This window comes from Astatotilapia calliptera, chromosome 22 (genome assembly GCF_900246225.1).
Source record: "Astatotilapia calliptera chromosome 22, fAstCal1.2, whole genome shotgun sequence".
NCBI lineage: Eukaryota > Metazoa > Chordata > Actinopteri > Cichliformes > Cichlidae > Astatotilapia > Astatotilapia calliptera.
Window position 1 is genome coordinate 1,292,500 of NC_039322.1, and position 12,532 is coordinate 1,305,031.

The 12,532-nt window shown below is 44.6% G+C and overlaps 2 protein-coding genes across 4 annotated transcripts in view; both read left to right on the forward strand.

Annotated features, from left to right (window-relative positions):
* LOC113014508 (tenascin-like) overlaps window positions 1-1,033 on the forward strand; it is a 55,900-nt gene extending 54,867 nt beyond the window's left edge. For all 3 annotated transcript variants that reach the window (XM_026156090.1, XM_026156091.1, XM_026156092.1), the window contains 2 exons: window positions 73-236; window positions 367-1,033. In XM_026156090.1, the coding sequence (XP_026011875.1) occupies window positions 73-236; window positions 367-465 (263 nt within the window). In that variant the 3' untranslated portion in view covers window positions 466-1,033. The remainder of the gene's footprint in view (window positions 1-72; window positions 237-366) is intronic.
* A 2,469-nt stretch (window positions 1,034-3,502) lies between these two features.
* LOC113014755 (LIM/homeobox protein Awh-like) lies at window positions 3,503-7,728 on the forward strand. The gene is made up of 8 exons (XM_026156481.1): window positions 3,503-3,551; window positions 3,875-3,993; window positions 4,527-4,729; window positions 4,806-4,914; window positions 4,996-5,118; window positions 5,804-5,828; window positions 6,284-6,498; window positions 7,144-7,728. Exons 2-8 carry the CDS (start codon window positions 3,877-3,879, stop codon window positions 7,522-7,524), a joined length of 1,173 nt encoding a protein of 390 aa, XP_026012266.1. The 5' UTR covers window positions 3,503-3,551; window positions 3,875-3,876; the 3' UTR covers window positions 7,525-7,728.
* The last annotated feature ends 4,804 nt before the right edge of the window (window positions 7,729-12,532 follow it).

Consider the following 12,532-nt stretch of genomic DNA (forward strand, 5'->3'; position numbering starts at 1 on the left):
GATAATGAATCATTTAAGTAAATAAAATTATATTTGTTAATAAGGAAACTTCCTACCGTGCTATCCTTTCAGGTGACTCTCTCAGTTACCACAACCACCGGATCTTTTCCACCAAAGACCGGGACCTGGCGCCCTTCATCACCCGCTGCGCCATGTCTTATCGAGGAGGCTGGTGGTACAAGAACTGCCACGAGGCAAACCTCAACGGCCTCTACGGCATCAACACCAAACACCAGGTAACGTCATCGAGTCGCTCGGACGGATTTTACTTATTTTCAAGGACCTGCTACAACTTTGAAATGGAGCTGGTTGAAGTATAAAAACAAACGTGTGTGTGTGCGTGTGTGTGTGTGTGTGTGTGTTCAGGGTGTGATCTGGACCGCCTGGAAAGGAAAAGACTTTTCTGTCCCGTTCACTGAGATGAAGCTGAGACCGGCAGCCTTCCGGCCTCCGTCCCGAGGATGAGCGAGAGAGAGGCTGATGATGATGATGATGATGAACTGCTAAACACACATGCTCAGTGTGTTACATGTGTGAACGCACACATTGAAACGGGGAGCTCGGACTCCTGTTAGAAGATTTGTATAGAGTCAGTTATCAGTATGTTACTGCAGATTGTACAGGTTCCTCCTTTTCGCCAGTATTTTAAAGCGGGGCGTCTTCCTCCATACTTAAAGGCTCAGTTCACACAAATTATATCACGGCTGGGTCCAGTTAGACAGTTCTGGTTTCACATGCAGATGCTCTGAGAGATCAGAAGTCTCAAACTAGAGGCCCTCGTGACTCCTGATCCAAAGCAGACTGTGGCTTTCAGACCAAATAAAAGTCACACAAGATAAAAAAAACAACTCAAAACCCTCTTAGAAAGATTACCGGTACCAGTGAGTGCTCGGCTCAGTCAGATCTGATGGATATGAGCGACACACAGGCCAGAAACGCAGCCCACACGTCACTCCCTGGTTTTTCCATCACTGTGTGCCTCAAATTTGAAAAATAAATAAGAACAAAAACATTTTCAAGGACAAAATGATCCAAAAAACATTTTAGTGTTTCAGATCAGATCACAGTGAAATGTAATCAGGCACAGGTCCTGCTTAGAAGCTCGTTTAGCAGCAGCCCCACTTTAAAGCTCAGCAGCGCCCCCCGGTGTTCACTCTCTGTGAGGGTCCTCAGGTGCACTGTGGCCCCGCAGTAAATGGAGACGGGTCTGTGCTCTGTCGCCTTCTCGTTGTGTTAACAAATCTGTTTTATTCCCTGTGTTCTGTATGAAGCCTCCCAATGACTTCAATAATAAAACAAGTGAAACTAAACAGCTGCGCGGGTTCATCTGTTGGAGTCAAGGTTGCATTGTGACTAAACACTCTCTGTTTGCAGGATATGAATGAAATCATTCTTTCTTTTGTTTAATCCTTAAAATGTTGAATATATTAACAAAGAGCGTGTCAGTGCAGTTTGAGCAGTGTCGTTTACTCAAAGTTATTCTCTCTGTGATGCACACAAGGTGTCACTGAGCAAATGTCACAGAAACTGCACCTGGATCAGCAGGAGGAAGAGGAGGAAGAGGAGTATCAGCAGTGTTGGAAAGATTACTATGAAAATGTATTCCACTACAGATTACAGATAAATGGTAAATGGTCTGTATTTATATAGCGCTTTACTAGTCCCTAAGGACCCCACGCACTTTACACATCCAGTCATCCACCTATATATACACACACACACACACACACACACACACTGGTGATGGCAGCTACATTGTAGTCACCCTGGGGCGCACTGACAGAGGCGAGGCTGCCGGACACTGGCGCCACCGGGCCCTCTGACCACCACCAGTAGGCGACAGGTGAAGTGTCTTGCCCAAGGACACAACGATTGAGACTGTCCAAGCCGGGGCTCGAACCGGCAACCTTCCGATTACAAGACGAACTCCCAACTCTTGAGCCACGCTCGCCCCCCATATAAATGAGTAACAGTAGGTGGACATTAGGTAAGGCTGCACTTTTTGCAGCGATCTCGTGTAGAAACTATTCGGCGCGTATATAAAACAGGTCCGCGGCTCTGAACCGTAGTAAAGGACCTCTGGCTGATACGTCGGGTTCGTGTCGGCTCGTAGCTGAAAACTAGCTTTACTTTGTTGTCTGTATATATATATATATATATATATATATATATATATATATATATATATATATATATATATATATATATATATATATGTATATATATGTATGTGTATATATATATATATATATATATATATATATATATATATATATATATATATATATATATATATGTATATATATGTATGTGTATATATATATATATATATATATATATATATATATATATATATATATATATACACATACATATATATACATATATATATATGTATACATATATATGTATATGTATATATACACATACATATATATACATATATATATATGTATACATATATATGTATATGTATATATATATATATGTATATATATATATGTATATGTATATGAGATGAGCACTGTTATCTCCACTGTAGACCACTCCACACAAGCTGATATCAGCTGGTTGTTGCTCAAGTGTGCAGAAAGAAAAAATGTAACAGCAGGTAACACTGTGACATTAGTGACATATGTAATGTCATTACAGTAACTGTGCATTGTAACTGTTATTATTACCACGTTATACCCAACAGTGAACATGAATTCTGTCCAAATGTTGCTAAATGTTGAGCTAACACTAGCTTGATGATATGAATGATGGCCTCAGGTCACCTCACCGCCTGTGTCCCATAAATGTTGTGTGTTGTTCACATTCTGGTGAAAGGTTCGGTGACTTTAGAAGCTTGATCTCTTTGTTAGCAACAAGTACACCCAATAAAATCACCCTTTCATAAGCCTTAGACCGTTCACGTGATGGAGCCCTGTGATTGTAGGGCAGTCTAAGATAAGCGTACGTTCATGTTTAGGACATGAATGATTCTTTCAACTGTGGAGAAAATGTCTCGTGTTTGTTGCCAGTTGAGTCCATGTTCAGCTGAAGCATTGAGGGAAAAGGTGTCTTTTCATTCTTCACCTCAGCTCCCAGATGTGCTTTTAAAAACCTTTTGTTTTTTAATTGGTCCCCAGGGTGCAGCTCCCACCCTCCCACCCTTCTGCTCACCAGGAAACCAATCACAGTGGATCTCACCTGTCCTCTGAGCCTGCTTGTTTACAGGTGTGTGTCCGGGGCGTCACTGGGGACAGACCAGTGATCAGAGGCGGGCAAAGCGATTGGCTGAGAACGAGGTGGAGGCAGGTCTCATGTGAAGGGAAACCAGTCCCAAAACCACGAGACAGGTGGCTGCAGAGACACCTGGGGGGCTGAGGGCGCTCAGGTGGTCCACTGCCTGGAGGAAGAGGCTGAGACTGAGGAGCGTTTTTGTTCAAGCAGAGCGGCGTTTGTGGCTTCAGCAGAACGAACCTGGTCCTTCTTCTTAAAGGGTTTGGAGAGGGTTCGCACAGAGCACGCTCAGTGGAAAACCAACCAGAAGCTTCTGAACAGCACAGGTAAGCTCGCTCCATCTCCTCCATCCACCTGCATCGCAAATAAGAGCTGCAGTAATGTTCGCATTTCCACCACTTTCTCATTGAATTCATATCTTCTATTGTCCTGTTGGTAACAAAAACTGTAAATGATGATGACATAAAGAACCCAAAGGACAAAATGAAGCCTTAAAAACATGTGATACATTTTTCAAAGAGACGTAAGGATAAGTAGAAACGAATAGAAACGAATAGAAACGGCTGACTCGATGTTTGGGACTCTGCTTGTTGGTCGCGACCTTCACTGAGGTTTTCATCGCTCTGATGACGCCTCCTCTGCTTCTCAGTCATGATGTCGCCAGATGACCGAGCCCTCGACGACCTGTTGTACGGCAGTGACCTTGGTGACGAGGTGGAGGGGGCGGAGCTGGGCGGCGGCGCAGAGGAGAGCGCTGCTGCAAATAACGTGAATATTATATTTAATTATTCAATTATATAAAAATAATATAATATTATTGATAGTAATATTTATTAGTATTATTATTGTATTATTATATTTTTATTCTTGTTTTATACAACATTAGTTTTTATATTTTACTTGTACTCGACTGTCTGTTGACACGTCGACTGTCATGTTGTTGCTGACGGCCGATCAGTCAAAAGTTATGATTTCCTTTTACACACATGGTCTGATTTCACTCATCTAACAGCTGTTTTCTGGATAAAAACACTCCCTGGTAGATAAAAACCAAAACACAGCATCTGTACTGCTCTGGTTCATTTAAAATAACATTAATCAGTGAATAAAGAACATTTTGTTGCTGAATCTGATACAAAAACAGTCATAATCTGCTTACAGTTAAAAGCAGTTGGGAGAATATTCAGGTGTTTGTCGGCCTCCTGCTCAGTAACTGTGCAATCACATTTTCTCTGATCCAGATGTGACATCACTGTTATCAGTAAATGTTCACTGACATTGAATCCGTCTGTCAGGCTCAGGCTCCAACAGCTGTGTCCATCCAGGAGCCAGTGACGTGTGCCGGATGTGGCGAGCAGCTGCTCGACCGCTTCTTCCTGTTGGCTGCGGGGAGGGTGTGGCACAACCCCTGTCTGCGCTGCAGCCAGTGTCAGTGCGAGCTGCAGACGCACCCGTCGCTGTACTGGAGGGACGGAAACATCTACTGCCAGCAGGACTACTGCAGGTCTGCGAGGTCTCGCCTTCCATTGCTTCCTGTTTTTCACCTTTCTGACTCTGGTGTGCTTTCTCCTCCCGCTCAGGATGTTTGGAGGCGGTCAGTGTGCTCGCTGCTTCCAGCCAATCCCAGCTTCTGATTTGGTCATGAGGTCTGGTGAGCTGACTTTCCATCCTCACTGCTTCTCCTGCCAGGTCAGCCTCCACGCTTCGTCTTATTATTTTCAGGTTAAAGAACTCTGAATAGATGCAGACGGTCTGTCCGATGTGTTGCAGGAGTGTGACGTGAAATTAATGCCGGGGAACTTGTACTGCATGCAGGGCGCCAACCTCTACTGTCAGTCTCACTATCAGAGTGACGGGGGCGTGCAGCCCCCCCCCCGACCTGCAGCCCAAACAGCATCTAGATGGTGAGTGTGAAGAACTTCTGGGGCCTTTGTGGGCATCTTATTTGTTTTATCTTGTCGAGCTCTCCCACTCTGTTTGGATTTAAATGTCAAATACAGGAAGTTCCAACCACTCGACTTTAATCACTTTAAATCAGCTCCGAGCAGCATTTGGAGATGTTGCTCCCAGCTGGGAAGTCCTCCACTCACTTCACACATGATGATGAGCCCGTTCTCACTCATGGAGCTTTAAGTATTGCAGTCACTCCCACTCCCACTGTGGGAGTGACGCTCCCGCTCTGATGAAACAATCCTGTCACTCATGGAGTCGTCACGTTTACTGCCAAACAGTGAGAGAAGGAGTGAAAACTGATGCAGTGTTTGTGTCACAGCCTGAGCACCAAACCACACTGTGTGCAGAGCAACACAACAGTCACCTGCTCACACCAGCAGCTTTTCCTCATCTAAGCCTTTCCTAACATTCACATCAGCGGGAAACCAGCCCGGGATCAAACTACCAACCTCCTGATAGATGACCTGCTCGTGATGCCGAGTTAACTGGAGCAGAAATATCATGAAAACACGGCGACGGAAGTTTCACGTCCATGGAGGAAAATGTTGGTGTGGAGTCAGCAACCTTCCAGCTCTCACTGTTGATTTTATGTTTGCAGTTTTACGCTCTGACCACCGAAACTAAGATGATGTTTCCAAACGACATATTCAGTCACGTTTCAGGACAGGTTAGATTTGTACCTGGGACGACTTCAATCTGACCACTTACCTGCAGGTCGCACAAGCCTTTAACGTCCATTTAACCCCCCCCCCCCCCCGGATATTAAAGTCGGTCATCAAACAGCTTAAAGTACTAACGACGAGATCTGGACGAGTTGAGGATCAAACAGAGGTCAGAATAACAGATTCTTTATAAAAGCCGGCATTTACGCTTCGCTGCTCCGTAGTCCTGATACAGTCACTATGAGAGCGCTACGGAGGCCAGGGTGAAGACAGTTATTAATATTTATTATCATGAAACCATCAAACGTGATTTAAAATGCAGTTTAGTCATTATGTAATAAAATGTTCAAATCCTTTTCTCAGTCAAACTTCTCTAAAGTTCATTTTGAATGAAAGTTTTGTTCTGCTTTGTTGGTCGGGGCCGAATTCAGCCCAGGTGTCAGGTGAGGGGGAGGAGTCTGTCAGCAGTCCAGAGCCACGATCGGACGACAGGGCGGCAGGTGGGCGGATCCCCCGGAGGACCAAGCGAATCAGGACGTGCTTCCGCAGCGAGCAGCTCAGAGCGTTGGAGTCGTACTTTGCCCAGAAACACAACCCCGACGGTAAAGACTGGACCTGCCTCGCACACAAGACCGGCCTGCCCAAGAGAGTCCTGCAGGTACAAACGTCTGGAAGGACGGGCTCCTTCGAGGCCTCCGTTTAAAATGAAACGCCGCATTCTTATTGGCTCAGCAGTGTAAAAGTCAAAGATCCTCACACGCACAGGGTTGAAGATGAACACTGACTCACACAGTTCTGATAAACGATGAAGCTTTGCACCGTCTTTATTTCTGCTGTAGGTTTGAGCACAGGCTTCTGGAGCGGGCCGCCTGTGGTCATTAGAGGAAGTGCAGGTTTAGTCACTTCCTGTCTGGTTTCATTTCTCAGCCCCGACAGAGCCGTGGGGTTTTCTTCTGCTGCACACACATTTATCTCCTTCTGGTTGTTCTTCAGACCTTTTAGAGACATTTCATAGATTTGTGCCATCTTTGAGTTTTTGCACATTTTCATGCAATTTTCCTCCTTTTTGTTTGTTTGTTGTTATTTTGTGTGTCTGCAGCTGTTCTGTTTGCAGAGATGTAAAACAAGCACGGAGATGCAGATAGACTGTAATCATGTGCAGGTACTCAGCTGTGGTGTGGGAGAGGTGGGATGCTTCCACTCACGTGGGCCCTTTGTCCTGAGATGAATGGAAATGGTGTGGTTTACTGTGGATTGTGGGCTGAGTGACAAACGTCTTCTTGTCCCTCTCGTTGTCCCTCAGGTGTGGTTTCAGAACGCTCGGGCCAAACTCCGCCGTTCCCTTCTCTCCGATGACTCTCAGGTCAACTCGCCCTCTGCTCTTCCGAGAGCTGCCACCATGGCAACCAGTCCCTCATCCCCGACCTGCTCCCCGCCGGACCGATCGCAGCCTTTTCCCACCAGCACCATCGACCAGCTGCAGCTGTCCCTGCTCACCTCCCCGCTCAGCGAGCAGGTCATCAGCCACCCCTCCCAGGAGCTGCTGCAAAGCCCCGACTTCTTCCCGGACTACGACTCCCAGAGCGCACCGGGGTGCATGTCCACCCTGGAGGTCCACGGTGACTTTGGAGAGGCAGGAGGTGGAGAAGTTAGCGCTGATGCTTTTGGTCCACATTACTGTTAGTCAGTGAAAACACAGTAAATACATGTAGACGGCGTTCAAACTGTGACGAGCTGTCGGATTTGTGAGGTTGATAATAAATATATTGTTAAAATCCAGCTTTCATGTTTTTCCTGTGACGTGTCGAGTTGTTTGTCTGTTTAGCATGAACCTAAGAGCTTGTTGAGTTTCATGCTCTGCTCTCACTGACGAGAGGCTCGTGGTAGGAACAGGACACCACCATGACCTCGCCTGTATGATCTGAAACGGCATATTTCATTTTTACCATTCGTTGGCATCACATCCTGATCACATTCACTGTTTTTCTAATGAACGATCGACTTCCTCGTGTTCCTCGAACTACTTAACGAGTGCATGTGATGGAAACAGTGACAGACTTTCTCCTTTCAATCATTAAAAGGCCGGAGGTGAAGCATTTTTCTCAGAAATCAATTCTCAGCAGATCTGTGGTCACATAATTGGCAGTAATTTGAGCGCAGCATCATTCGGTCTGAGGTCTGGATCCGTCACAGAGACGATTCCTCATCATGAATGACATTCTTTCAGGTGTGTCTGTGTTTCCCCAGCGAGCTGACATTCATAACGAGCGGCGGTATAAGGAAGGAATCCCTCGCCGTCCTCAGAAATGTCCTAATGAGTCACCCTCAACAATCAAACGGCGATAATTGCCATGACTCGCTGGGCCTCTGTGATGAAGTGGGTCATCGTTTCTCAGAAGAAAGTATGAAGGTTATCATGGTCGGCGCTCGCCTTCTCATGCGTCACAGGGCCGAGTGACCAATGGGCGACGGCGGGGCGGCAGAGGAGAGCGGGCAGTTTTTAAAAAGGTCAGATGTGGAGATTCTTCGAGGAGATAGAGCAGGTCATCGCACACGGAGCAAGGTAAGAGACGGCTGCAGGTTTCTGCTGTGTGTCTTCTTCGTTGGTGTTTTCAGTGAATTATTTCCAGATTAATTCGAGAAACAGCGTTTCAGTCAGTTTAGAACTTTTCAGGTTACTGAAATATTAGAAATATATCAAAACTATTAAAACCAAAGGTTGGAGTTTATCTCAGACACAAACTGAGCTGTGAGCGAGATCTCTCTCTACTGTGAGCTCACCATGGTATGTTGAAGGCTTTTATTGTGAAAGACAAACAGGAAGAAGCCTTTTTCACATGTGCAAATATAGTTACTTTGTTACTGTACTTAAGTAGAATTTTCAGGTATCTGAACTTTAATTGAGTACTTTTTTTCTGGCTACTTTTTACTTTTACTCCCTACGTTTTTTAAACAAAATGTATTTTCTACTGCTGATGTTTTACGTATCAAACTGAATTGAGCCTAAACAGAAACACATGAGAGGAAATCCTGTTTGTTTGTTAATCACCAGGTAAGATGAGATGAACGAGGAACAGCTGTGGGCCACAGTCAGGGGTTAAAGTTTTTATTTTTCCATATTTAACCACTGCTGGTACTTCAGCATCCAGCTCGCTCTACAGAAGGGGAGTGACGTTTTTAAAGTGTCAGGTAATTTGAAAGGCAGCGTTTCTATGAGCTCAACAAACATCAGCAAACACACAGTTTGTGTGTTTGTCTCACAGTGTGCTGCAGCTGCTTATTTCAGGGGGAGAAAAGACAGGGAGCTTAGAGTTAAAGGAAGGATGCTCATGTTGCTAAATCTGTGTGACATGATGTTTTTCACAGGGTGAAAGCTGCTGCTGAACAAACTGAGTCACTTAAAACTGCAGGGTTAGTTTGCTGCACTGTGGTGGAGGTTACAGGCGGAGTCGGCGTCTACCATGTAAAACAGCTGCTGTTTTATCTTTTTCTCTGCTCGTGTTCTTTCATTACAATTAAAATTTAAACTGATTTAAAGGTTTTATTTCCACTGATATTGTTTTTTTTACTTGAATACTGCAGTATAATCAGTACTTTGACTTATACTGCAGTATTTTTAACACTGGTATCTGTACTTCTACTTAAGTACTGAATATGTGTCTGCTGAAAAAATAAAACTCGTCAGCTTGAAGAAGTTTCTCTAAACGTTGTTTATCTCCGTACAAATATTCATTATTCTATCTGGTTACTGACAGCACTTCCTGTTTACTGGGCGGAGGCAGATTCAGGGTTTGTGTGTGTGATGAGACAAACTCAATAATAATGTTCACAGTTTTTTTCTTTTGGTTTTTACTTCAAATGCAGTATTTTTACCCTTTGTTTAATAATATTTCAGTTCCTCTCTCGACCGTTATCATCAGCTGATCAAAGCTAATAAACACAATAACCTGCTGATAAAAGTCTGTTTCTGTTTCCAGATGAGACTTTCTTTTCATCCTGGTGCCTCGCAGCTCGCCCTCCTCTCCTTCGCCCTCCTCTCCTCCATCCCACACCCCGTCACATCATACCCTTATCCTCCCACCGCCCTCCTGCCCACAGTGGGTGGATCTGAGCTGGAGTCCACCCTGCTGCACCTCCAGGCTGCTCTGGAAGAGCCGGGGGACGTCCGGAGTGAAGCCTGGGCCGAGTGGCCTCGAGACATCCAGCCAGGTGAGGAGGATGACCAGTCGTGGGAAGAAGCAGCTCTGCTGCAGGCCCAGAGAGGAGACCTGATGGCCCAGCCGTTGTCGCCCTTCCCTGGGGGTCACTCTCTGGAGAGAATGCACTACCAGGAGGGGGGAGAGGGGGAGGACGGGTGGAAGAGGAACGATGCTCTGACCTCCATTGCGGGAGGACTCCAAGCTGTCAGCCGTGAGAAGGGAGGGTTTGGTTTCCGCTTTGGGAGGAAAAGATGGACAGACGGGGAGTGGATGCAAGGAGGAGAGGGAGAACAGAGGAGGACAAGCGGAAGTGACGAGGACGGAGTCAACAGGGACAAGAGACGAGAGCGATGAAAGAAAGAAAGGCTGACACGCTTCAGAGGGGACTGCCAGATTACAGCACACATCATGAACTCTGTAAATGTGACACCTTTTAATTTCATTTTCAGAACAACATGGCACAAAAGTAAACACATAAACGTGGTAACCTGAGAAACGAGATTTTATCCTATGCTCTTGTTCTCCTTCTGAAACAATATGAAGGCCCATGTTACTGGATGTACAGAACAAGCGCGCAGCTCGTCGTGTCTAATCTGAAAGTGTAATATAAGCATGTGCACGGAGCTTCTGTCAGTGTGTGTGTTTGTTGGCTTGAACATGACTCATGAATAAAGAGCTGGGAGGTGCAGCTCTCGGCACAGCTGCAAAGGCTGGACGTTGTCTTGTTTTCACTCTATACTCTTCAGAAGCACCTTTACCTCAGGAACAACTGCACCAGCTCCTCCTGGGAGCAAAAAGGAAACAGCACCACAGAGTCCTCCTGCTCCAGCCACTCCCTCCAGGTGACATCAGCTGCGCTTCATCTCCCGACGTCACATTTTCAGCTCCCTCCTCTGCTCTGACAGAGCTGCATGTTTGTCCCTTATTGACTCGTTTTTATCTTTACGTGATGACGTATGAATCCTGCCTCCAGGTACAAACTACCCTCTGTTTATTAAGGCTGTTGTGTTTTTAACTTGTTTTAATGTTTTGTATCTTGTTCTATTTAATCTGAACAAGCCCCTAAAAACAGTCAGTGATCCCTGTCGGCCTCTCACGGTTTTTATCATCACTGTTCATTTTAAAGCTCAGTTTTTAAACCCTTACGATGTAACTACAGCCCAGCAGCAGTATATGAATGACTAACCTCGTATTATGGATGGATTATCTCAGTTGTTCTCCTGACTGAAGTTTGGTCCGTTTACAGCATCCTGCCATGCGATTGCATTTGTCTCTAACCATCAGGAACCTTAACGTTAACTTTTAGTGGAAAAAAGTTAGCGTTCATCCTCCAGCTTCACTGTGCTAATGCTATGCTAACATAGCTGTGTCGCTAGCAATCACGTAGTACGGCGGTCCCCAACCCCCGGGCCTCGGACCGGTACCGGTCCGTGAGTCGTTTGGTACCGGGCCGCGAGAGTTGAGGCTCAGGTGTGAAATGTCTGGTTTTCAGGGTTTTTATCGGTTTTCAGCGTTATTTTGTTATCGTTTTTATCGTTTACTCTGTTTTCCTGGGTCTTTTCACGTGTGTTATGAATAAATCTTCTGTTTTTCGGTACCGGTACTAGTTTTACTCTGTTGTATTTATCCGCGACACCTTAAAGGCCGGTCCGTGAAAATATTGTCAGGCATAAACCGGTCCGTGGCGCAAAAAAGGTTGGAGACCGCTGACGTAGCACATCATTATATAGCATTATATAGAAACTAAAGTAAAATCTAAATTTAAAGTTAAAACAGACACAAGTAAGACAGACGTTGTGCAAGAGAGCAGTGCAAAATGCATCCATAAATATTAAGTTCAATGAATGACTGCAAACACAGCCAGCTCTGACTTAAAAAAAGATTTATTATCACTTTAAGTCTTTATTCTAAAAAATATTTCCCAAAATAACTCCGTGTGTAAAATATCTGTACTAGGGTAAAAAGTAACGACTAGAATGAAGTAGTGTCAAAGAAACGCGCCATTAAAATACCTCAGAAGATGTTCAGGACAGAAACTCATCGATTTCACTTTATTAGTTATAGAAAATAAAAATACAGAAGCATTAAAACTCTGTAACATTTGTTTTATGCTTCCTAAAATATATCTAAATATTTAACAGTGGAACAAAAACACAACAGTAAAGTTATGTTTGTTTGTTTATTCATCATCACCTTTATTTATAAAGCACTTTAAAACAACCACAGCAGAATAACGAGTGACCTGCACACAGAACAAAAGTTGGTCCCAGAAATATTAACGTTCATTACATTTTTCAAATTAAAAGCATTAAATGTTAAACACCTGTCAGTCCTGCTTTTATTGACCTCGTCATTATTCATCATCACACAGTGAAAACACAAAGTCACAGAGTCATACAGCAGATATTCCACCGATTTATTAAAACATGAAATCAGTGTCATAGTTGTGTTTCCTGTACTCTAACTGCTCACCCTCATGATGGCGTGACGGTT